At 37.4% G+C, this 26,838-nt stretch overlaps 3 protein-coding genes across 3 annotated transcripts; 1 reads left to right on the forward strand and 2 right to left on the reverse strand.

Annotated features, from left to right (window-relative positions):
- The first annotated feature begins 2,407 nt into the window (after positions 1-2,407).
- LOC113774414 lies at positions 2,408-4,066 on the forward strand. The gene is made up of 2 exons (XM_027318956.1): positions 2,408-3,395; positions 3,527-4,066. The coding sequence occupies exons 1-2, from the start codon at positions 2,408-2,410 to the stop codon at positions 3,913-3,915; spliced, it is 1,377 nt and encodes a 458-aa protein (XP_027174757.1). The 3' UTR covers positions 3,916-4,066.
- A 4,020-nt stretch (positions 4,067-8,086) lies between these two features.
- Positions 8,087-11,103, reverse strand: LOC113764436 (zinc finger CCCH domain-containing protein 66). The gene is made up of 2 exons (XM_027308339.1): positions 10,960-11,103; positions 8,087-10,506 (listed from the first exon to the last, which is right to left on the reverse strand). The coding sequence occupies exon 2, from the start codon at positions 10,479-10,481 to the stop codon at positions 8,382-8,384; it is 2,100 nt and encodes a 699-aa protein (XP_027164140.1). The 5' UTR covers positions 10,482-10,506; positions 10,960-11,103; the 3' UTR covers positions 8,087-8,381.
- Positions 11,104-15,682: 4,579 nt separating this feature from the next.
- LOC113761347 (protein SMAX1-LIKE 6) lies at positions 15,683-21,052 on the reverse strand. The gene is made up of 3 exons (XM_027304301.1): positions 19,714-21,052; positions 17,859-18,105; positions 15,683-17,738 (listed from the first exon to the last, which is right to left on the reverse strand). The coding sequence occupies exons 1-3, from the start codon at positions 20,925-20,927 to the stop codon at positions 15,876-15,878; spliced, it is 3,324 nt and encodes a 1,107-aa protein (XP_027160102.1). The 5' UTR covers positions 20,928-21,052; the 3' UTR covers positions 15,683-15,875.
- Positions 21,053-26,838: the final 5,786 nt, after the last annotated feature.

The following is a 26,838-nucleotide window of genomic DNA, read 5'->3' on the forward strand; positions in this document are numbered from 1 at the left end:
ACTGGTTTGAGCCTAGTCATTGGAGAAGAGAAAGCATAGTTGTCAAAATCGCGATCCGGATCGTAGGATCGTACGATCCTACGATCCGGATAACCAAAATCGATCCGGATCGTATGCAGAGTCGCAAATCATATTAATTTTTTGCAGGATCGCATAGAATCGTAGCAGGATCGTGTAGGATCGTTCAGGATCGTTCAGGATCGTATAGGATCGTAGGATCGTAGGATCGTACGATCCTACAATTTTTTGTAAATTTGTGAAATACGAAGCTCCATTTTGCAAATAAATGAAAATATTTGTGGTATATTTGTAATTTATCAAAGAATTGCAACCTTTAATTGCAATTAAGAGCTTTTGGTAGGATCTTACGATTCTACGATCCGATCCTACGATCCGATCCTGTGAAACTAAAATCGATCCTACGTAGGATCCCGATTTTACAAACCTTGAGAGAAAGTAGAGCACATCAAGTCTTTACTCTAGGCCCAGAGGCCACACTAGATAGAGCCGCCTTTTTTTTTTTTTTTTTTTCTTTTTTTCTTTTTTAAAGTAGAGGGTGTCGAGTACTATTAAGGTCCTTAACTCTGGGCCCATGGTAGCCCAAATAAAAATTTAATTACTGCCTGCCTGGACGGGAATTCAAATTCTTAACCTACCAGCAAGAAAGTCTCATAGTGCCCAAAAAAAGTCTTTAATGCAAATCCTAGCCAATTGAACCAAGTTAACTAACCATTGAGCATCCACTAAAACGGGACTAAGTCCCTCGTTGAGCATAATTAAAAGGTGTATCTATGGTAGAATAGAAAATGAAACTCAGCGTTATTGAGTAGTAGTCATTTTCATTGAGGTGGCCCAAAGGGTTGTGCGTGCTATCTACTAGCACTTTGAATAATAGTAGTAACAAGTTAAGGAAAAGGAAACCCAGTTCGAATCCAAAGAATCTTTTCGGACTCCGCAATCTGCAAATTCTTCTGAACCTGGAACTGGAAGCTGGAAATGGGAAGCATGAAGTAGAAAAGGGGAACAAGAAAAACAGAGAATTGAAGTCTTCGGATTTGGGGCAGGGACGGTCATCAGTATGACCGTCCCTGCACGGTTCATGGTCCAGATTGGACCTCAAAAAAATGTGCGGCTCAGATAACAAGTGGTAACTCGATTTTCGCGCTAAGTGTGGGGCTCACCACTATCTGTTGTGAAAATACAACCTGTGGAAAAAAGTTACACGGTGAACAAAAGAAGTTACGCGCTGTTGATGAAGAGAAAATTTGTCGGGGACGGTTGCAGGCCCCAAGTCCGAAGTCTGAAGGCAGGGTGGGTGACTGAAGGATTCACTTTTTAAGGACCCTTTGGCATTAAATTGTTTGCTAACACGGCCACGGGGACCGAAACAAAAATTGAATATACAAAAAAGTAGTTGGCGCTTGGCAGTGTGTGTACACTGTAACAGGCATAGTTGAAAGTCCAAGCAGGCAAGGTCAGTTTCTTCGGCTGATCGATCAGCAAACCCCACCTCCCAATGCCCAAAAAGAATTTTTCCCCCACTCACTATTGTCCTCCCTGACAATTTTCACCCAGTCTGCCCTTTCCACTCTCACCATCTTGACTCTCTATTCCGCCTTCTACAGTCCTCTCTCTTGACCTCATCCTCCCACATTCACCTGCACGCATGGAAAGAAGAAAGCGTTTTACCAGCGAAAACGTTTCTAATTCGACCATTTGGTTTATAGACATTATTAATTAGATACATTGCAAGAAAAGCATCAACCTGAACAATCCTATAGATTGTCTTAATTAGTTGCACCAGTACTTGTTTCGAGATTATCCAATGATTCTTGGTCGTAAATGGCAACAAATTCTATTCATCATTACACTGCATCTCACTTGATTCAATCCCATTGAGAGCAATGCAAGCCAAATCTAATCATGATCTAATAGTAGCAGAATGATCTCTTAGAGTCCATTCGGATTTCAGACCAAAACTCCACTCCATGCAGCCTTTGTTCGACAGATGCTATGACTGATTGCCAAGGTAGGCATGCTCAGTCGTTAGCGGTACACACCATTTGATGGAGCCAATTCGGATAAGACAAATTGCACAAATTGACTGCTCGTAGCGCGTGGGAACATAACTTCCTTCCTTTCTCCATCAAACTGCTTACATTACATTACAATATACAATGCCCTTTAGATTCAAATGTAAAGCCCGCCACCACCGCTTCACTGTCTCCCATCCCTCCCAACATTCAAATCTATCTTAGCTTTTCTCCATTCGCTTTTCCTCGCATTCACTGTTCTCTTTGCCAGTTCCAACTCCAAATAATTCAACTCTCTAACTGACTTTTTCTTTCTTCTTTTTTCTCGTACTTCTCGTTCAAACACAAAAGAGCCCTTCCACTTGATCAAGAACATGAAGTTCTTGACTTCCTCTTCATCCACCGCCTCCTCGACCATCACCTCCACCACTGCCTCCACTTCTTTCGGTGGCAATGTCCACAATTCCAGAAGCACCCCAGCTGGGTGCATTGCCGGGGTCTTCCGCCGACTTCTTTGCCTTAAAAGCCTTCCCACGCACCCCTCTGATCACTTCAAAGACACCGACCACGACTCTGTCTCCGTGGAGCTTGACAGGCTACAATGTACTAGTACTGTAAGTGCAGAGGAGAGGGCTGAGTCCTCCGCCACACCGTGCATCGTGGCAAGGCTAATGGGTTTAGAATCATTGCTGCCTCAGACCGATTTTTCTGCCGCTGAAAAAAGTCCGAGTTCAATTGCACGTAGCCGGTCGATGAATTCTGTGGATTTGATGAAGGAGCTTGTGTCAATTCAGGGGAGGCATAGACGCGTGAAGAGCTTCAGGGAGACTGCTCCCACATTTCTTGAGCTAGAAGATGAGAATTTTTTTGTTCTTAGCTTTGAGAATATTGTAGGTGAAAGTAGGAAATCGGAGACGGGTTCGAAGCAGAAGAAGCAAAGAGGCAGAGGAGCAAACGATAAATCCCAGAATAGTACGAGGAGCAGGGAGAATGCTTATGAAAAGAATAAAGAAAATCAAGATCCCATGAATGTTTTAAATAATGAGAAGCAAGAGCGGACGACGGATTCTAGGAAGGCTTCTCAAAGAGCTGTTTCTGAAGTAATGAGCGACGGTATTCGTCCACTGAGTATTAGTTCTTCCCAAAATTCATTTGAGGGGAAGGAAGTCGAAAACAGGGCAAAGCCCATAAACCGCAAACCTGAGAATGAATTAGGAAGGAGAAGAAGGATGAAGAAGAGAAAAGATGATTGCTTGCCAGTAAAGAAAGTAGAATCAGATTGCTCTGATTCTGAAAATTCCAGCCCAAATTCTGTTTTGGATATCGTGAAATTCCCATGTGATCCAGAAGTTACGAGCTCAGGTTTGCTTCTTATACCCCTAGCTTCACATTTTTTTCTTCTAAATTCGATTTTTCTTTCAATATTAACTATAGTAGTATAACTTTAGTGAACTTCATTGCTCTCTGGCTGAGTTTTGAATATGTTGCGACAGAGGGGCTCTCACGATTGACGAATTCAAAGTCAAGGAGGACTTTAACAGAAGAACTCGAGAATTATAGGAAGCTGAATCATCAGTACGTTGATAAGAGTTTGACAAGCAATGCTTCTGGTAAATCTAGGACTCGCAGCGAAGGCAAATGCGTTGAGTTGAGGAAGAATGATCGTGGAAGGCAGAATAATTCTGCCAACATGTGGGGTGAAATTTGCGAATTGGCAGAAAAAGACACGATTCGGTCGAATTGGATACCACTGAGCAAGGAGATTCAGAAGTTTGAAGGCTACAGAGAGATCAGTGGAGAATTCGAGATACAAATTTTTGAGGAATTGTTGGGAGAGCTGGTGGATCAGCTCGGTGGGGGGACTTGCCACCAAAATCTTTGACTTGTAAAATCACACCAACTCAACGTATTCATACTTCCTTGCTTTTTTTTTTTTTTTTTTGTAGTATATATATTATATATAAAATGTCTACTACGTAAACCATTACAGAATCTAGATTGCAATATGACACGGGATAGTATTCCTAGTTTCATGTACCATGTAGAATGTAAGTAATAGCTAGAGATCTCAGATCACTTCTTGTTCTCCGATATTTGAGTTCTTTCTTTTGTAAAAAATAATAGCCTAGTTCATAATACTACTACTACTACTTCTAATTTCTCGTTTCCCTTCTATTTAATAAATTGAAAATTGTATTTGCGATTCAAGTAAAATATTATTTGAAATAATAATATTTAAAATAACTTGTTTCTTTTCTTTCAAGAGCCTCAAGAAACAAATTGATGAGATTTGCTCTGTAGAATCACACCGTCAAGTAATTATGCCCCTTTTCATGTGATTAAAGAACGAAAAATGGTTGGGCCCATATCCAGTGAAAGAGCAACCGAGACGGCATGGACAGCTTAGGCTTTTTAGCTGCTTGTATTTTGATTACAACGGCCCAATAACTAATGAGACGGACGTTTTGATGTTGTGACAAGCTGGGATTAAGGAACTGCTAACTTTAATTTTAGGGATTGTTACATTGGTAATTGGTTATTATTCCTCCCCATTTTGATGCCTCTCTATAAATCTAAAATAGCAAGAAAAAAGACAATTACTTTGCCTACTCTGCTTGTCAAACTCACGCACTTGTAATCGTTTGTACTATATTAACAACGAAGATGTACACACACACTCATTCAAATGTACACAATTGTTAAGAAAATAAAAAAAGTTACATATATTTTTTTTAATTTTTTTACATATGAGGATGTGGTTTCACACACACACACACAGATATATATATATATATATATATATATATATAACACAAATGATCAATATGGTCAACTTGTTTGTTTGATCAATGATGTCACTTATTCGTCAAAAACAAAACATACTCGTTGAATAAATGGTGAAGATGATCAACTTAGAGACGTGATTGCTTTTGAAATTGGCCCTTGCTAGTGCCGAAAATAATCATGTTTTGGTCAAACAACTGCATCACTCAATTAACAAGAATAAAACTTTAGGACTAAATTGCCTAAAATAAAAGTTTAATTCCATAGACTCAATTTTACGTTCTTTTTTTTTTTTTTTTGCGTATTCTTAATTATTAGAGAAAGAGATAACCATTTCCTTTTCTTTTTATGTTTTGGAACCGATTACTTTTTATTTGTGGGAAGGAATAGTCAGATAATCTGGGTTTGTGTCAGTAATTTTTCCTTTGATTTTTTGGCAATAAGCGAGATTCTTAAAGTAAAGGGTAATATACCAAAAAAATTCCCAGTGAATTGATAAATGTTCAATTTAACTCCCTCTTATTAGGAAACCTATACTATAACTCCTTATGGTTTCGACTAAATTGAAAATTGGACAGAAAGCATTCAATCTTATGGTTATCTATGAAATGTCAATATTGCCTCTACCATACATGAGATGTTTTCAATTCAATTTTCAATTTAGTCGAAACTACAGGAAGTTATAGTGTAGTTTTTCAAACTAGTGGGAGTTAAATTGAATATTGGACAAACCATAGGGAGTTCATTTATGTAGGGGCAATATTGACATTTCACGTATAACCGTTAGATTGGATGTTTTCCATCCAATTTTTAATTTAATTGAAATCATAAAGAGCTATGCTGTAGGTTTCCAAATCAGACGGAGTTAAATTAAACATTTAACAAACTATAAGGAGTTTTTTGATATTTTACTCTTAAATAAATAGAGTCGGTCAACAACATTTCTGGCCGCCCCGTGCGCATTATCTGTTTTACAAGTTACAGTTGAGATGGGCACATGAAATCAAAGAGATTGGAAAGGCAGAAGGTTAAAGAAAAAGCTACTACTCCATGAAACTTGAGAAAGTGTTCAGATGTTATCTGGCTACCATGCATGGTTGCACTCGTGGAGTTGCACTTGTCAAGTTCTTCCCTGAAAATGCCACTGCCCTTGAGGGAAAAAAATATATATATTTATAGTCATATTCAGTCACCCCAAAATTCTTGGGAAATGGACGATGAACAAACTACAAAAGAATATGCCAGGCAACAACTTGAAAAAAGGGTTTAGTTGTTTCAAGGGATGTTGAACTCAAGGTACTTCAGCTCCGATAGCCATCATGCAACTTCTCTTTGTTCTGTGATTTCTGTGGACTTATCTGCATAGTATTTGTTAGTTTGTTTGGATAGGCTACATACATGGTGCTTCAATTAGTAGTATTATTTTAAGGATTGGTTACTGATTACTATTTGATTGCGGGAGGAAATCTAAAACTCCTTAAAGCAGTTTGTTTGAAGTCCACCATTAACCAAGTGCATGCAATGCAAAGCTGTGCGTCCCACAAGCCCACGGCCTCAAATTGCCTCAATTTCTCATTCATTTCTGGCGGTCCTACCCACTCATTCATAATCTTTTCAAGAACTTGAACCCACTTCTGGCAAATGTGCTGGGTTGAGAAAGAATGATCAGAGGAGACATATTAATGATGTGGTGGTGTAACATGGCAGAGAAAGTCACAGGATTCAATTCAATTGGACTTCACACAAGGAGGAGTTCCAGTGAGTTTGAAGACAACAAAAAGAACTAATTTTTCTTTTTCTTTTTTTTTAATCTTTGTTTATAGAAAACATCTCTAGTAGAGTACTATTATATACTCCGGTAGAAATCTAGAATCCAAATGGGAATGTTACATTATTGGTAATTGGTCATCGTCGTCCCTGCCCATCTATATAATGGAGTATTGACTTATCCGTCCAACATTCAACGTTCAAGATTTAAAAAAATTTGTAAAGAAAATTCCAAGAAGTGCAGCCATGCTATTATTGGCATATCCGTCCAACATTGACTAAATCACGTGCTAAGAGTACAATAATCTGTTTCAACTTTCGAGCCCAGGCACCAAATTTTCATGAAATAGCGATAGCGCACCAATTTTTTTTTTTTTTTCCGGAAACGTTAGAAAAAGAAATCAAAGCGAGGAACCTCTGCATATACAAAAGTTTCCCCTTTTTTTTTTCCTCTTTTGTGTGGTGCTCTCTTCATATACAAAATTTCTCTGGTAGTAGACAAAAGATGTCCTCAGTTTCAAATAGGCAAGTATCAAATGTGTGCAAGGCCGGCGAAGTTTACTAGCTGTCGCTTTAGATTGAGTTCAGAAATGCTCTCCATTCGGCAGCTGAAGTTCTTTTGTATCCTTGCAGCTCTATAATCCAACAAGTTATGTGACCAATTGAATTGACCGAGTAAAGGCAATTTACAACTGTTGCAAACCAATTGAGCAAAATTTGTTACTGCTTATTTCTCCTACAATTCTGAAAGCAACCTCCTCCTCCTATCCGGCAAAGGAAATTTCCAGTGGCCGATTGAATGACGATCAGCATCAGGAAGATAGAATACTTGAGAAATTGTCCATTAGTAGTAGTATTCTCTATATCTAGATGATAGCTTTGTGTCGTGCCTTTATGCTTTTTCTTCGTAGAAGGTGCGAGAGAATAGGACTGGCAATATTCATACGGCAGAGGAGAGTTGATCCCTAACGAATAAATAAGGTAACGAAAGGAACCCCATCAGTGCTCATCTCATTTCCAACTAAAAGACAAGAAACTTCAGCTCTCGCCTTTTTTGAAATGCAGGACCAATTACCACCATTTTCAAAAGGTAAAGAGAGAGAGGAAGTGGAATGAAACAGCCACACACATGAGATGCCCTGAATCGTCACAAGGATCCATGAATGTGTATCATGTGTCCAAAATTCATGATGGCAGCTGTAGTCATTTTATCTTCATTGGATCAGCCAAGGAAATTTCGGACAAATTGAGTGGGAATATGTATTTCAGAGAAGGGCTGGATCATCGTCCCCATTATATATTCGACAGGTAAAACAATTATGACTTCATCACGAGGGCATTAGAAACAACTAAAAAGGACAGGCAGAGGATCTTCCTGGTCTGAAGTAACTGAAGGAGCAGGTCCTACAGCAACGAAATGGAACATACCAGTGACGTTCCACAACATTCTGACAAGTTTCTTGCAACAACTTCTGGTGAATTGGGATAGTTGCGAAAGAACATAAACGCATAAAAAGTGGGGGGACTTGTCCCCTTCAATTTGCTTTAAGGTAGTACAAGATTGAGAACGATATGACATAAAATTTAAGTATTCGAAGGAAATCTAAACGATAACAAACGAATGGACAAAAATCTATGGAAAAGGCAGAATGCTTCTCTCTGCCCTTTTATCTTTCCTCAATTTCTTTCCTCTGAATCCATTCACCTATATATGGTGAACAAAAATGTCAATCAAAAAATGACAATAGAATTTGTTTACGGTCGAACTGACAAAGAATATGGTTGTCAAGACTAGTTTTAAGCCAAAATGTGCTCCTGCTCCATGTATAATTGATCTACCCAAGATGGATGCATCTCAGACCCTCCACTGTTTAAAAGGTATTGCTGATGATCCTTGCCGTGGAATTCAGCTTGCCCAGGCGTTACAGAAGGGCCATCCTTCACCGAAGACTCAACCCAAGACGCGTCCGGCTTATTAGCAGCTGTTGACCTTGAGGCTGCAGTTGACACAAAATTGCCACCACTATTCCTGAACCCAAAAGAAGCAGATTTCCTTAACTTGTTAATCTCTTCTTTCTGGATACCCCAGTCCAATTTTCCATCAGGGGAGCTCCAGTCTGAAAAGGGTGACAGCATCATGGATGCAGAAGAAATGGGTGAAGAAATCCCAGAGTGACGGTTTACTGCACTACGATCAATGAAACTCTGGCTCCGCTTTGCAAACGCAGCAGACCGCGGATTCAGAACTGTAGCCGTTGACCCAGATGGATCCATTCCAAATGCAGATGATGTCCTAATTGAGGATGACGCGAGGTTAGAAGGGTAGCTTGATCGAAGCTGCTGATTCATATTTTGCCGCATCTGATGAGCCGTTGGAGAAAGCAGCTGATTTAAACCAGCATCTGTGGATAGCCCCTGCAACTGAGACAAAATTGTGGAATCAAGACTTCCAAAAACATCATCAAGATTAGTGGGTTTCAAGCCACCATGCCTAATCCCATCACTATTTTGCTCGACAGAGGAAGCAGCAAACGCTCCAGGTGTGCCTAATCCATGGTTCCAGCTAGATGGCGAAGAAAGGCTAGACAAGTCATCCAACAACTGCTGGCGCCACTGACGATTACCATCTAGACCAAGTAGTTCAGCATCTAAATCAATATCTCTAGCATTTATGGCAGCTTTCAACCTGCTGCCAGGCAACTGCAGGGTTGGAGGTGCAAGGGTGGGCTGGTTTGGCCACATAGATCCACCAATAGGGGAAGAGGCTCCAGAAGGAGTCATCGGCGGTGTTGAGGTTGGAGGCATCATGATAGAAGGAGAACCAAGGGCGAGTGGGCTGATTGATGCAATATCAAACGTCGAAGCGCTGGAAGAGAATGATCTAGGGGAAGGCACTGCTGAACCAGTGGAAGCATACAGGGGTCGTAACTCTTCAGGTTTGTGGGCAAAGAAACATACCCTTCTTGTACAATTAGTCTCGTCCTTGCACAGACGAGTACGATATTGGGCAGGGTGAAGCCAGCACTCAAATATTCCATGTGCATATTCACATGCGTCTCCCCTCTGGCATGTACCCTTGCGAAAATCAGGGCAAGGAACACAGCTGTAATGATACTTTCTTGGATCACGCCGCCTAGCATTTTCACCAGGGTGAACAAAGGGACATTCAGTCCAGTCGTGCGAGTAGGCCCTCGAGCAAGGCTTGATCTTAAATGTATACATCCTAAACTCATCCGTCCCGTATATACCATTCTTTATGTCAGGAAGAGAGGGATCAACAGGATACTCTTTCTTCTCCATTCCATCTTTAGAGGGCAAAGGTGGGGACACCCGCCCATCTTCTCGTTCAGTGGGTCGATCATCTGATTCTGAGGCTCCTTCGGTATAATTTCCGCCATTCAATATCACCTCCAGAGCCTTACTCCTCAAATTAAAGGAAGAATTCTGAAATGGAGCAATCAAGTCGACAGGCCGCTTTCCATTAGCATCAACAGAATTTACATCAGCAGAAGCATCAATCAAAAGCCTGACAATCTCAAGTGAAGCAGCAGAACCACCCGCAGCAGCGCAATGGAGGGCAGTAGCACCATCAGAACCACAAGTTTTGTTGACATCAATCCCACCTTTTTCCAGGATGTAATTGACAACCCTTTTGCTGCCAAACATAGAAGCCATCATGAGAGGTGTCCTCTCCTCAAGCCCCATCTCCTTTGAACCAATTCTTCGACCATACCACACAGCCAACTCATCAATACCATGTCCCTCCCTTTCCACAGCAACCATAAAGGCAGAAAGATCATCAGATGCTGAGAACTCGAGCAACTCTGAAGAACTAGAGGCAAAATCCCCCATGGCCAAATCAACAGCACAATCTTTCCTCTTGGAACCGTTGCACATGTTTATATTCAACTCTGTCCTCTCTCTACAAAATAGTCAGAGAGCAAAATTAGCCACACAAACTTCAAATTTTTCAGCACAAAAGCAATCAAAACACAGAAAAAAAAAGGTATAAACTTTTCCTTCAATATAGTAAATTATCCCCAATTAGATCATTAAAAGATCAAATTAAACCGAGAAAAAAAATCATGCATCCAAATCACTTCAAAGGGGCGATTATAGCATTTCTAAGTAACAAAGCTGCAATCTTTATACCCCAGAAGCCTAGCTTTATAGAACATAAGCAAAAATTAATGTGCAAAATTGGCCTACACAACATCAACGAAATGCAAAAAAAGATATAACTATCACTTTACAACCAAAATCCCAGAAAGAGGAAACCAAAACAAATCAAGTGAAAATTTTCATGCGTGTAAACTGTAAGCTATGATACAAACTAGAAAGTACACATAGAAAAGAGCAGAGCAAGAGAAGATACCTCAAACTTTGCAGAGAGAAGAAAATTTCTGAAAACCCAGTTTTCCCTTAGAAGAGAAAATGAGAAGAAAAACCACTACAACTTGATCTTTGCTATTAACGCAAGCAGGCCAGCAGCCCCTCTTTATTAACTACACAGCATTGAGAGGGAAAGCTAGAGAGAGAAGGAATGGCCTAAAATAATTAATAAAATAAATAAGGAATAGAAAATATTTGAGAGAGAGAGAAGGAGAGAGAAAAGACTTTTCTTTCCATTGTTTTTCGTATGTCTTCCCTTTCGTCTTTTTGTTTGGGAGTCAAAAAGACGAGCCTACCAATGTAGTACCGGTACTATTAACCTTCCATTTCGTTTCCAATCAACCTAAATCCAGTTAACACCACCCCCGATTTTCCTGAAATGAAATGCACATTCAAATGCGATGAAATGCAAATTTGAACACATATTTTCACTTTGGGGCCCTTACGTTTTAAATCCTCTCTTAATTAGTCTCTTAAGTTTTCCTTATAACATTCTTACTTCTGCACGTTGCTATTTGTATTTGCGACTTTATAGACAAAAGTGAGATTTTCTTTTTAATGACTCCAACGAATCTACTATTCAAGAAATTTTTTTAAAAATTTTCTTCTTTGTTTTAAATTATTTTTAGTTGGATTGGTCCTAAATATCATGTATTAAGATGACCTTAAACTTTCAATATTGATTATTAGTCTCTTATCTTTTTAAAGTTTATTAGTTGAGAACATTGAAATAATAAATATTTGACTCACTTTATAAAGAATCAAATGTTTATAAGTGAATAAAAATTAGTTAAAAAATTAATTGAAACAAGTACAATGGATATAATCATTGAGATTGGTTCAGTGTTTACAAAAATACTCTTAGAGGTTCATTTCCACAGGTTTAATATTCAAATATTATATTTAATAGATAAGGGTGAAAAATGTATAGGAAGGGATGGGAGGTGGAAAAAATTGTTATCGATGAACCATTGTGATACTAAAATTGTGATACTGGGAGTGTTTGGATACTAAAATTATTCCAAATAATATTTCGCTTGCATTACAAACACATTTTCCAACCTATCTTTTTATATTTCCAATCACCTTTTTATCTCACATACATCATATCACAAAAAGTGCTACAGTAATTATTTCAAATAATATTTTAAATAATACACTATCCAAACAAGTACTATTTTTAAAAACAGTGTGATTGTAAATAGTACAATTGTTTTTTTTTTTTTTTAAGTACAATGGATATGGAACTAAATATGTGATAATTTTAAGCGATGATCTCAAACTAGTCCAAAACTTAAGGACTACAGTTGCAATTTTCTCCCTCACATTTATAGTTCCGCGGGTCATTACGGGGACTGCCCGTCTTTGTGGTGCTTGAGTGCCATGTGTAATTAGCACTCTTAATAAAATAAAATAAAATAACCGGCCGGATTGAGATCCCTTTTGGAGTCATGCTTTGTGTGTTCGTACTCGACTTGCATTCAATGACGTGGACGTACCTGTTAGAATTTTAGCTCAATCCCTCTAGGCTTGCAGGTGATCTCGCTGGGCTTACGGTACACATCTCGGACGTGGAGAGCATTTATTTGTCTGTCTTCGATGAAGTCACCGCGCTCAGTTACTTTAAGAACAAGTCATCCGCTTTTCAAAAATAGTAATGCTCAATTCGACAGCGTTGAAGCCGTCGACAAGTTGTATTGTATGACTTGTCTCCAGTTTAGTACATGACATCCGGCGATTACACTCGTCTAGAAAGTCTCGTTCGCTCTGATTTTTTTTTTTTTGGTATTTCTTTTTTCTAGTAAATTGTTTTCCGGGTATCTTCGCGTTCCTTTTTCTTTAAAAAAAAATTAAGAGGATATTTTGTATAACTTTAAATATATAAGTTACGTCAAAATAATTGTATCAGTCACAAGAAATACTTTAGTTGACAATCTGACCTGTCTAGAACTAATTAAATCACGGGATCTTATGAATATTTAATCCCTTCTAATCCTTCCCTCTTTTAGAATGGCAAATTTTCAAAAATATGGAGGCAACTGTATGGTCCATATGGGTGCGATAGCGGTTCAATTCTCATATGATTCGATAGTGGTTTAGTTTCTGTCGATTTTTTTTGATTTATTTGGGTCACTCCCTTAAAATATATTAAAGTAGGAGTAGGAATAGATGGTTTGATAATTGACAAAATAAAATTTAAAAAAAAAAGCAACAATGGAAGAAACTCCAAGAAACAAAGAAGCCTGGTCAATGGCAACATTCTAAGAAGACTGGGCTGGCCCAATTAGACTTGGATCACTTGCTTGTCAATTATCAACAATAAGCTGACTGGGCCTTCAAAAACCTTTATTTTTATTTTTTCTTTTTGGTAAGTTGGAGGTGTTGAAACATAATTTGATTACTTCTAATAGGGCAATTACTGTTCCTATCTTTTGTTCCGGATTTAAATAGTTGACTGATTTTATTACTTTTATTATCATCGTTGACTCTCTATAATATTGGCCTGTTTGACAATTGAGTTTTTTGGGTGTTTGTCTAAAATTTTATTGTAATTTATTGTAGAAGTTTTTTAAAAATTTTTGAAGTGTGTAAATTTTTGAATATTTTGAAGTGTATAGTTAAAAATTTTTGAGAAGTTTTTTGAGTTTACTGTAGTTAAAGTTTTTAAAAAACTTGTAGCAAACAAACTTGACAAAAACTTGCCTGCCAAACAAGGCCTTAAAAATCTTTTACTCTGGACCGTCTTTAGTTCCTTTTTCCCCTAAATCACCTCACCCCCAGAAAATTGCTTGGGAAACAGAACCACAATCATAAACCTCACGATTATCTGTGCATACTCTTTTGATTGTGTGCTGTTAGCCTGACGTTTAGCAGCATAATAAAGGGATTCGAGAATTCCTTGAAGTTTGGCAGTAAAATAAAGGGAGTTGAGAATTCATCTGTGTCTTCAAGTGTTGAAGAGTTCACCATAGGAATTTTTTTTTTTTTTTTGCTTTTTTTTTTCCAGTTTAAAGTATACGTAAGATTGAAAAGTATTTGAGGAATGAGGAACATCTGGTGTGGTCTCCGAGGAACAATTTTTTCAGAAAAAATCAGGCATCCAAACCGAAAGCTTCTGAGTTCCAAATATAGCAGGGTTCATCTCCCAGATGCAGCAAATGTGAATCCCTTGGGCACTGCTGTTCTGCTGCTCAAGTATTCAATCTACACTTCTACTCCATTTGACCCCCCAAGTCCCTGTCCTTATGCCCTTAATTTGAACGTCTTTCGGTTGCTTTACGAAAACAGTGTAGGATACATTTATACTATCATTATCATTAGTATGAATCTTGATATTAGGGAGTATAAGTGTAAGCTTTTTTTTTTTGTCTTAGTTTTTGTTATCCCTAAATTACCCTCGTGTCTTTTAATTAAAATTATTGCATTTTAATGTGGCATTGATTAAAAGAAAGAAAACAGTCCAATTGATTACATCTTAATAGTGTTGGTAATTATAATTAAACATTGTTCATTAATAACTATTTACCTACCCTTGGACTCCATCGCCAATTATTATACATATCAAAATTTCTTAATTGAAACATGAAAAATTTCTCATTAGTCATTAGTTGAGATTGTTAAAAAAAAAAAAAAATCAATGTCAAAAAATAGATATTCTCTAGAAAATGGAGAAACATACAAGGAGAAGAGAGACCTTATTCATATGTATATCTTTATACAAATATCACGAGCAAATTTTACAATTATGCACGTTTATCAATATGAAGAATTTTTCATATTGCACCCAATGGAATTTCAATACACAAAAAATGATGACACCTTTATAATTGAAATAAAAGTATTAAACTGAAAAAAAATCTGAAATAGTACCAAACAAATCACTATTATCGTTAACAGCAACCAATCAAAACAAGAAGAGCTAAAAAAAATTGAAAACCATTTATAAAATGACATAAAGCAAATAGCAAATGAATTAAAAAACTAGAATTGAAAACCAATCAAAAGTGTTTGATTCACGATTCTAAATTTAATCTTATGGGATATGTCAACTGCATTGAAATATTTTGTCTCTTTTCATTTAATAAAATTTTTAAAAGTAACTAGCTAAAAAAAATTATATAAAAATACGATATTATGACGTTGATGATCAAATTTTCATAAAAAAATTGTAATATCTAAAAAAATAATATATTTTAAAATATTACAATCACGCAAAATACTACCAGTAACATAATGAATTGAGTCTAAATTGGATACGAGGCAGGGACGGTCATCAAAAGGACTGTCCCTGGACAATTCATGACCAAGATTTGGTCCAAAAGATTTGTACGGTCCAAAATTTATCTTGTATTTCAATTTTAACAATATGTGTGGGACTCATAAAATGTTTTAAAGTTATACGTTGTTGACAGTAAATTACACCAAATGCAAACAAAGTTGTACCGCTACTCTCGAAATAGAAAGTCTCGACGATATCTGACAACTGATTGTGGGGCAGGGCAAAACAAGATGCTGGTTCCATAGAGTTGACTCTGCAGAAAAAGCAAGAAGCCCACGCATTGTTGCCTTGTAATTATTATACTACATAAAAGCATTGGGAACGCCAGAGAAGCACAAAAATGATATGGATAGATTCTGTTGTTAGAAAGGTCTGCGAAAAACATGGGAGTTCCGTGGCTGGCAAGGACAAGAAGGTCAGAAAAAGCTATCTCAAGAAAAATCACATTCATAAATGGAGTAAAATTTTCTATTGATTAGCTATCCAATTATACACTAATCAATAAAAGTGGACTCAGAAAATTACATCGCACCTCCGAAAACAAGGCCAGGATACTAATTACATAACCATTCATATACATTCATCAATTACATGCAAACCTACCCAATCAGGGGAAAAGATCAACTTATAGTTAGTCTCGAGGGAAGCCGGATTAAAGCACTATGGTCTTCCACAAGGAGATCTTCACAAGCAATTAACTTCATTACATTTACAGTAACAGGGGTACGGGTGCACCTTTGTAAGGCTTCCTTAAAGCTCGTACAGAGAACTCCTTCAATCCAATCCTCCACAGCTTTCTTTCTCTCTGATAACCAAGCAGCTGCAAGTATCTGCACCACTATTTCTGACTCAATCTCCAGGCGAAAGTTAGATCCAACTATCTTCTGGAATCCTAGGCTGATTTCCTTCAAAACTTTCTGAGCAAGAGCATCAAAATCGAAAGGCTTGAAGGCCACATTTTCATCCATTTGGTCCAAGAAATCTTCCAACCACCCCTTTGTATTCTCAGAGCCAGAGTCATAGTCACTGCTATTACAATCATTGTCTTGTTCCATCTCCTCCACAGGCATATTTAAATCAAAAGACGACCTTGTAGCTTCGGGCTTGCGTTTTGGTACTGGCAGCATCCTATTTTCAGCAGATTCAAGATCATCACTCAACTTTCTTTTACCTGCAGATAGAGAGGCTGATTGTTTTTTTGAAGTGATCATTAAATTTGTACTTTTAACTCTGACCACATCTGCAGAATCACATCCAACTGAAATTTGCATTTGCACGTCTTTGGCTGCCAGAATTCTTTCTTCTGAGAACTCAGTGGATGTCTGCCCAGAGAGGAAGCCATCACAGCCTTTTGAAACCCTTGAAGTAAACACAAAAATCATATTGTTCAAACTGATTTCTCTCCCATGGGAGTTTGGAAACTTGTTAGATCTGATAGCTTGAGACAAACTGTTCTGAAGAAGGAAATCAGCCTTATCTATGTTCTCCAAGAGCACAACTGAATGAGACTTCTTGCTCAGCTCCTCAGCAATGTAGTCAACCATGGTCTTTCCCCTAAAGTTTAGCTCACAACCTTTCAGATCTTCACGGTCAAAAATAGTGCTTGAGCGTCTAACTTTATCTATGAAGCAAAGGTCAACTTGAAACAAGCTTTCTCTGCGGCCAAAAATTGCCTCAGCGAGTGCAGCAGCAATTCTTCTCTTTCCCACCTTGTCTGGTCCAAGAAAGCTGAGCCAAATATTTCCTTTGTTCGAACCATGTCTTTTTCCATGCCCATTTCTGCAAGAAGCCACAGTTTGGTGAATGGTATAAACAGCCTTATCTTGCCAACCAACTTTTTCAGAAAGAACCCTCCAAATGTACTTGAAATCATTTCCATCTGATGGAGGCACAGAGCAGGGAGAAGATTGGGCAACATGATTCGAGGTGTTCTCACTAGATGTATTAGCAGAAACTGAACCTGAATTGTCAAGGCAATCTTTATACTCTTGAAATATTGGTTTAGTAGGCTCTTCCAAAGCAGATGTGTAAAGGGTTCCAAGCCCCAAATCTGTTGTAACAGAGGTTATAGACGATGATGTTGTTTGATCCAGGGCAATGCCTAAATTGTGGAAAGTACCATATGGGTTTAAAAAATTTCCTGTCTGCAATCCCTGCGCTGGTGATTCTGCTGGGGAATCAGCAAAAGCATCATGAGGAATTTGCTTTACAATGTTCAATTTTGGCAGGGAGGTGGGTTGCAAGTCCAAGGGCATGCAAGAATTTGGTTTTGCAGGTTTTCTCTCATCAAGCAGTGAATCTGTAATACTGCTCTCACTCCTAGCAGAAACAAACTGAAAGGTATCAGCTTTTGGAACTTGCAACCTGGCCTCTGAAATATTTTGCTGGAATGACATTTTCTGATGAAGATGCTTGCATATATCATTCCACTTTTTTTCAAGGGCCAATAGCTTGGCATTCAAATCTGTTCTATCATCTTTGGCCTGCACTGAAATAACAGGAACATGTTTATGAAAATATTCAACTGACGAACTATTTGAATTGCAAACTTTTGTAGCTTTTCCCAAGCTGAATTAAGAGGAGGATTTGAAGGAGCATCACACCTCTTCTACACCCAATCTCTTGTTTTTGTCACGCTCCATAATCTGCAGCCAAGGAGATAAATTTGCTGAGCATTGATCAGCAACTGAAATAGTGGATCCTCCTTTCTGTATGACAGATGCTTCTACTTCACACTTTTGATTGCATACATTGCACCGACCCATGGGTTGATTCTTGATACTCCATGGATTTTCATAATCAGATGGTGTAGAGAAAAAGCCACCAAATGGGACAAATGACCCCATCAAGCTGCAAGTATGTGAGCACCCAACTGTCAGATCGAACGAAGATAAGTCAGAAGCCAAGATGAATATATTACCACAAGCATTTTTTCTTTTCTTTTTCTTTCTCCTCACTTTTCTTTCTTAATTGAAGTTAGTGGCAACATTTAAGCGGTCTGCCATCCATAAACTAAACTCATTTAATAAGAATGAATAAAAGATTGGCAAGGAAACCAACAAGGTCTGAGAATCTCAGCAGAGGCTGCATGAGAAATTGCAATAAGGGATCACTTTTGAGCTTGACCAATGACCCATAGAAGAAAGAAAATCACCATTACTAAACCCCGCCTCCTAGCTCCACAGCTAAATAAGTTCTGATAACAATAGAAAGATAAAAAAAAACTTGTAAAATTCTTTCTTTGTTCAAAGCACTTTTAGGAACAACACCTACTTATAATAGCAATCTGTCAGGACAATCTAAACCTTGGTTAGCCCTTTTACCATCTAGATGATTATTGAAAATATCAAGCACATCGAGGGTGGGTTTCACATGAACTCTTGCATTTTACAGTGTGGAAATTTTACACATTCAAAAGAGGGTATAGATGACAAAAACCAGAAGGAGAGGATTCATTGGAGTTCAATACTATCAGCTGCTTCAAAAGTTGGACATACACCTCTGCATGAATGTAAGTTCTGTGATACATGTACTTTTTACTTGAGAAATCTCAAACTCCTCTTCTTACTCCAACTAGAACTGCAACTTTATCTTTATTGAGATACCTCACTTTCTTACCTACATTGCTGACTTTTATTGGATTTTTAGATATTTGACCTATCAAATACTAGACATACATTTAAGAATCATCTCAAATTACTTTTCTCTCCATGTTGGAATTCTAAAGATAGGCAATAAATTCAAAATTCCCAAAAATGGAAAGAAAAGACCACAACAAGAGCATTAACACTTTACAGCAATGATAGATCAAGACATGTACTTTTCTATATTTATATCCTCCCACCCTATTTTGTTCAATTCAAAAGTAAGGATATTAATACCATAAGCTAGAAATCGTAAATCACAACATAAGATCCAGTTTTCAATCAAAGGATTCATTATCAAGGATCCAAGTAGCTACCTTCAACCTGCAATTAAACAGACTACTCCGCTTGTTAATTTGAAAAAGTTGCAACATAAAAGAATGATATGGCATGGTAGCAAACAAATGTTCTACATGGAAAAGAAAAGGGGCAAAACTTCAAGAAATTTTGTTGATTAAAATATGTAGTCCTTTGTACAGATTAATAATCCCTATAATCGACAAACAACCGTACATGCTATCTGTGATGACAAATCCATTCGACAAAGTAACAAACAAATGCCACCCTGAAAGGTAATATTGTTCCAGCTATATAGTACTGCAGATTGCTTACAGCATACCGATTTCTTTAATCAACCCTCTTCTACCATCCAATTGTGTATACTCATATTAAAATACTATGCAGCTGATAAACTAATCAAACAATTTGGAGCCTTATCCCATTCAAATATAACACGATAACACATCCTGCATAACAAGACATGGGAAACAGAAAAGTTTAGAACAAAACCAAAACACGAGGACTGAACACTAACCCGGGTCTGGAGTAGACTCCTCCCACCAGAGGTTTGGATGAAGTAATAGGCACCAAATGCAAATCCCAATCTTTCTCAATTGATGGAAACCGACCTAAAAGCTTCATATAAGTATCATAACTAGCCGCACATCCGATTAACCATAACTTCCCACAGTGAACCTCCACCAATCTACTTAATTGAGAAACGACGTAGTTCACTGCCTCCCCAGATTCCTCATCGCCCACAAAAGCCTTCAACTCACCATAGCTAACAAGTAAACCATTTCCTTTATTAGCCTTAACTAAATCATCGACTTCCTTAAACTTAAACCTCATCATTTCCTCATTCCCACCCGCCTGCAAAAACTCGGATATCTCCTTTTCCAAACAAACGACACCTAACCCATCAATTTCTCTCCCCAAGATTCCAACTTTACCTTTCTTGACAACATCTGTGAAATCATGAAGCGCACCATCAGCACAAACCCCAACCAATAACGGATTTTTCCCAGTCTTTTTCACAAGAACCTCACCAATCCTCCGAGAATTCTCATCCAAACTGTCATTTGCCAGAGCCCCAGAAAAAGGGAAGCTAAACCCACGTTTACTTAGCTCTAAATCACTCAAATTACACAAGAAAAGAGGTGGGCACCGAGCTTTCGAGTACCTCGAAACATTGGGGGGATTTAAAATTGCCATCTTTATATCGAAGCTCCGAAAGCCGGCCTCCCCAAAAACCTTGCTGACAATCGGGTCATCAAGAATTGACAGCATAAAATGCTTTAGTTCCACTTTGACGGTCGAAATCGAGGGTGGAGATGACGAGCTAGTGTTATTACAATTAATAATATTATTCTGGTGCTGCAACTGCTGATAAAGGTGAAAAGTTTCGGGGTGTCTTCTTTGATTGGCTTGGGATCTTTTGATGGCGGCCATTAGCGAGTTGGATATCGGCGGCTCGTCTTGAGCTTTAGTCGTGGGCAACCGGTCGAGGGAAACGCCGACGGAGAGCTCCAGAGCTCGGAACTGCAATCGTGGGGAGTAGGCGCTGCTCCTGGCCCGTGCACAGGCCTCGCGGAGGGTGGAGGACGGGAGAGCTAAAAGTGCTGAGACGGCGTGTAGTGAAGTCGTCTGCGCGTGGCTCCGCCGCCTCGCCACGGTGACAGCATCGTCCAGTGCACGCGCCGCCTCCTCCGTCAAGCATTGCCTCGCTGTGCCGACCGGCGTTGGCATCACCCGCCAAAGCTGCTATTACTAGTTAACAAAATCCCAACAGAAAAAGGGGAAAAAAAAAAAGAACGACAAGAATTTTTAAAAAAACAAAAACAAAAATATGGGTCGTGAGATTTGTATTTTTTAAAAAAAAAAATTTCCCAGTTTTTTAATGAGGGAAACTGGGGAGGAAAATAAACAAATTGGCAAGAGTGTAAAATTCAGAGGAATTCCAATTATTTATTGGTGCCCCGGGAGAGGTGATGGGGGGGGGGGGGTGCTTTTAGCTGATTTGAGAGACTTTGTTGTGGTGGCGTTGTTGGATGGAGGGGCCCAAGAGTGCGAGGAGTGGACAAACACATGGAGAGAGTATAGATTCTGTTAAAACATTATTATTATTATTTTTTTTGCCCTTTCTGAAAAGATCAGAAAGATCTTCCTTTCAGGCATACTACTAAAATTCCAGTAGTACTATTATGGTCATGTAACCTTTTTCTGCAAGATGGAAATTGGGGCCGATCAAAAATTTAATAATTGCAGCAGACACTTCACCGCGGCCTGATCATCATCAACATCAAAAGTGGAATCAACAATTTGTGAATTGCGAAGCTGTTTTCACCAATACATACATATATATATATATATATATGCGTGTGTATGTGGGTTGGGGAGCATTAATCGGTGAGGAGAGGAGGAGGAGGTACAGTCTGTCTGCATAGATATGGGCGGGCATTATATTATATTATAGTATTAAATATGGTGATGAAAGTTTGAGTAGATGATTTAACGTGATGCGGAACTTGTAATGTTGACTGCTGTAAAGGTAAAACTAATATGTTCCAAATTGACCTGTTTGTACTACTCATATTAATGTCAGTCATTTCACATACAGATGTATGTATGTACTGACGATTAAATAAATTGTGGTGGAAGTGAATTTGAAGGCGGTATGTAATGTAACTACCAGTACTAGTACTACTCTTTCTCTATTTGTCGGAATGTTGAGCAAATTCTACCTGGAGTTCCGTTGTACAATTATTCATGGCAGTTATTAGTGATTGTTTAATTAATTGTAATAAAGACAGCTTGTGACGATTTAAGGTTAGAAGTGATAAACTAACTAGGATACTACTCTCCAGCCAACTAAGCCCCCCTCCCCCTCTCCCCCCCCCCCCAAAAAAAAAAAAGAAAGTAAAAACCAGAAAGAAAGAAAGGAAAGGAAGAGATGCCGTGTCCACTGAATAATCACTCAAATGAGGGCCAAATCCACAGTAAGCGTTGCGGTCAGTGTCAAGCTTTTTTTAAGTCGTAAAAGAGAGCTTTCTAAGGTGATAGGAGAGAGAGAGAGAGAGAGAGAGAGAGAGAGAGGGTCAATTCAAAGCACAATTTGCTAAAAGATTGCATTTGATAAGGTGGTAGGGATGGGAGGGAGAATTATTAAGCAGTTTTCCACATTCTCCACCACACACGCATATGGCATATATCTTCCCTCTTCCCCATCATCCCATCAGCTTCTGTATTGCTGATTCAGTTAGTATAAACGTACTAGTAGCATTTATTCTTCTCTTCACCTTGAAATTTTGGTAAGATTCCCATTTGTAGGGTCTCATGATCGATTTCCTTTAGGCCAGCCAGGGTTGTTTTTTTTGTTTTAACGAGTGCTCAATGTATAATCTCTTTAATGCCCTTAAATTCTTCTAAATCTATCGCGTATAACAATTAGTACTATCTTTTCTTGTATTTATACACTTTTTCTAATTAATAATCTTACCTTTAAAAAAAATCTGGCACTCGAAATACATTTCAACGATTATCCAACGGACGCTCATGCATACATATACGCAGGTCTAGTCATTTTCCTATTGATATTAACATGGGAAATTATTAAGATAGACGAATGAGACGTGCAAATTTTATTATTTTTTTTTTTTAGTGGTCGCGGTGTGAAATTGGAAATGCCTGCATGCGCTAACACCAAACCTGTCCGAAGATACCGACCGGGGGTTTGTACTCGTTAATCGTTATAGTGTCAATCCTTGTCTAATAAATTTTTTCAAAAAAAAAAAATCCTTGTCTAATAAATGTATGACACTAGAAAGTCATCTTTTTCGCATGCTACCCCGCATTGTTAACCCATAAAAGCCGGGGAGAAAATCATAGTCATGGTTGTTTAACGGGTTAACTCATGCAGGCGTCATAATTTTTTTAAACACTTGTGTTAATATACGGATTAAATAGCATCAAATTATTATCCTTGTCTTGTTTCATATTTGGTTTACCTTTGGACATGGAATAACTATTTTTACTTACAACGCTTATTCCACTCGTTTTAGCTCTATTGGGATTGCTTTTTTTTTTTTTTTTTTTTTTGCAGGAGATAGTAGGAAAATATTACTATAGCACTTTGTTGAGAAATTCATCTATATGTATTATTTGGACGGTACTTGGAAAAATATTTTAAAATCTGTTTTAATTATTTTTACCTCAAATTTATCGTATCATTAAGATGCTAGCTACAGTAAAAAATGTTTGTAAAAAATATAATCCAAATTGCCAATTTGGAAACTTAATTTATTTAAAGAATCTTTTGAAACAAAAAGAAGGTGGCTAAAATATTTACTAACAGAATCGTTTGAAACAATATGTCTAAAAATAATAGCTATTTCAAAAGAGATCGACGTGTCAGCATCAAACAATGAGGATAAAGTTAATATATTTCCTGATTCGTTGCTAAGATACAAATTCATATTATTAGAAAAACCACGGAGTATTTTAGTTTAGAAGGGAAGAATACTTACTACTAGTTTGTCGTGTTTGGTGATCATGGTCCTTTTTTAATTGGTTAGGACAATCCATCCGCCTCCTTTCCCTCCATGCGCCCCCCGCCTTTCTTTGTCAGCGTTCAATTATTCTCTTGAAAGACCCCGTCAAATTTGCAATTGCGACGACAAATGGAGGCAAGTCACAGGAGCTGCAAGTAGCACGGATGACTGCCCTTTCTTTCCTTCTCGAAGCGGCATAAAGGCGTGACTATGACCTCTCCATTTGTCTGGTCCCCTTCGCCTTTTCTTTGATATCTTCTCCTTTTTCTTCCACTTAAATATTTGTAAAACGTTGAGGCTGAGAAAAGTAACTATCAAAAAATTTTTTAATAGAAAATTATTTGAAATTTTCTGTGGAATAATTTTGCACTAATACTTTTCATGATTTGATCTATCATGTATATAAAGTAAGAGGGAAGATAAAAATTTGATTGAAATTTGAAAAACGTATTTATGATATTATTATTATTATTTTTTTTTTACATACAAACATATCCAAACAAGTCCGCATGCAATTTACATTTTTCTTTTCCTTTTCGTAAGAGATAGAAAGAGTCACTTTCAAGTGAGCAGAGAGTGCTTAATTATGCAAAGTTCTTTTTATTGGATATGATATGGCTAAAACTCCGCAATTAACCCAATTTATGTGGTATATATTCTTTCAAGATTTGGAGATCACGTCCTTGAGCGGCCAATTTTATCATCATCCACGCGACCACGGTAAAGGTTTATCATAACTTCTCTCACAGACGAAGAAAATGACCAATGAAAGTTAAGCTGAGGTTGTACCGTAATTTCTGTTGCGCACTATCTGTCTCCACAGTCCACACACACCAAAATTTTCACGTTTTCATGTTTATATATGTATCCTTTATTAGAAAAAATATAAAATTTAGCATGGAAACGAAAAGACGTACCTTTTTTTTTTCGTATTTCATTGGTTTTAGAGAGACCATTATTTATTTACTGTTAAGATTAATAAGGTAGCAAATGTTAAGTGACGTTGAAAACATAAAAAAATTTTGAATTGTAGCGATTTGATACATGCAAAGTAAAAAATGAGTTCATGAAAAACGTAAAAAATTTTTGATCAAAAATGGCTTTCCAAACAAGGTTTTGAGCTGCCCCTCGGGCACAAATCGGTTGACTATGGAATAACTTTATTAGGCCCCAAGTCGTGTGATCGATTCTAACTCTCTTACTGTCTCGTATATCCTTGAGGGACGGGGTGCACGAGCGCAAGAAAATTAGTCTGTCAAAAAAGTTGGAACACTCCCTGTGTTGGCCAAAAAAAAAAAAAAGGTTAGGAGCTCCTCCTCTTTATTAAACTCAATAAAACATGAAAGAGAATTGAAGATAGAAACAAATTAAGTAAACAGTGTTAATCCACAAGTAAACTTACGTTCAATGAAAGGAATGTAACAAGACATGATGCTAAATATCCCCCAAGTGACGACGGATCATGATCATGATAGCTCAGTATACCGAATTATCAACCACAACCAACATCTGATCTGCACAATCTTGTGCCATATTGTTCAATGGTCTCCTCTTCTTTTCGGCATATGGTTTGAAGTTTGATGGTGCCATTTGAACCAGTTGGTGAAGGACACGCCCTCACCTTTACCAAAAATTTCCTCCTTGTCCTAATTCGTTTGCTGAAAATGGTAGAGGAGAAATACGTGTTTTATTGTACCGTCGCAACGTCACTTTTACTTACTGCGAATCGAGTTGCTTTTTAAGTCTGCCAGGTCAAAATCCATGATCCATCGCCATCAATTGATTAAGGAAAACAAACTTCTAAGTAAATCTATGATAGCATAACAAACCACGATTACCTGAAACTTCAGAAGATCCAGGGGACAAAGTTATACGTGTTAACTAAGAGAGAAATGCAGTTTTCGTATCCAAAATTTGACAAATAAGAGATTTTAATTCCCAAATTTTAGATAAAAACAAATCTAGTACCTCATCTTTCAACTATTAAGCATATTTAGTGCCCTTGATGGATTTTTTCCAAATTGCTACAAAAATAAAAAATAAAAGTCCCGTGATAATCACATGTTTGGCAACTATTGTACAAAAAAATATCAAAAAATGTAAAATATCATTTTGACATTAAGGATTTGATAAAATTAATATCTGAAATTTGAATTTAGTAAGTTATTGAATTGTTAGGTATTAAATCTAATACATTTGAGCGCATATCACATTTAGTGATAAGTGAATAGTTTATCACTTAATTTTGGGAGTAAGTTTTGACTAGAAAATTCAGTGCTACTTAATTAATTCAGATGTTTAATTTTTTATTATCAAACGGTCTGAATATGTTAAGATCCAAATTTAAAGTACTGAATTGGGTTATCAAACAGGGCCTAAGTGTCATGTAAAATATCCCTTTGACACTAATTACAAAGTTTAAGGACTAATTTTTTTATCAAGTAAAATATCCTTTTGACACTAAATTTAAGGACTAATAATTTTATCAAAAGGATATTTTACATTTTTTTTGATTTTTTTTATATAATAGCTTATGGACATATAGCTGTCACGTGACTATTTTTTTATAACAATTTGGGAAAAAATCGGTAACGGTACTAAATGTGCTCAAAAGTTAAAGGTTTGGGTACTGGATTTGTTTTTGTTCAAAATTTGGGGACTAAAACTGCTCATGAGTCAATTTGTTTGGATACTAAAACTGTATTTTTTTCTTTTAAGTAAATAATTTTACTTTGGTTTTGGACACTCAACATGAGGGGGTCAGGTTTTACAACTCGAGGGGTACAATAAATATGATAAATATGAGTGTATAGGTAATATAATAATTTAGGTGCTTTAACGTATTAGATATCTAATGGACACTATTAAAAAATCTATTTTACTTCGAGACAAAATAAATGCATGATCACATTTTTACTTTGTTCCCCACCACATTTCATAGAAGACTTGAGACTCTGGATTTTTTGTTTGCTTTATTTCGTTTTCTTAATTTCTCCTTTTTTTTCTGATTGGCGTAAATGATTCCAATGGTTGAAATTCTGAAAAGATCTATGTTGTTATCATTTCATGTTTACCCTGTGAAGAAGCAAAGAGCCAAAGCTCCCTCACAA

This window comes from Coffea eugenioides, chromosome 1 (genome assembly GCF_003713205.1).
Source record: "Coffea eugenioides isolate CCC68of chromosome 1, Ceug_1.0, whole genome shotgun sequence".
Classification (NCBI taxonomy): domain Eukaryota; kingdom Viridiplantae; phylum Streptophyta; class Magnoliopsida; order Gentianales; family Rubiaceae; genus Coffea; species Coffea eugenioides.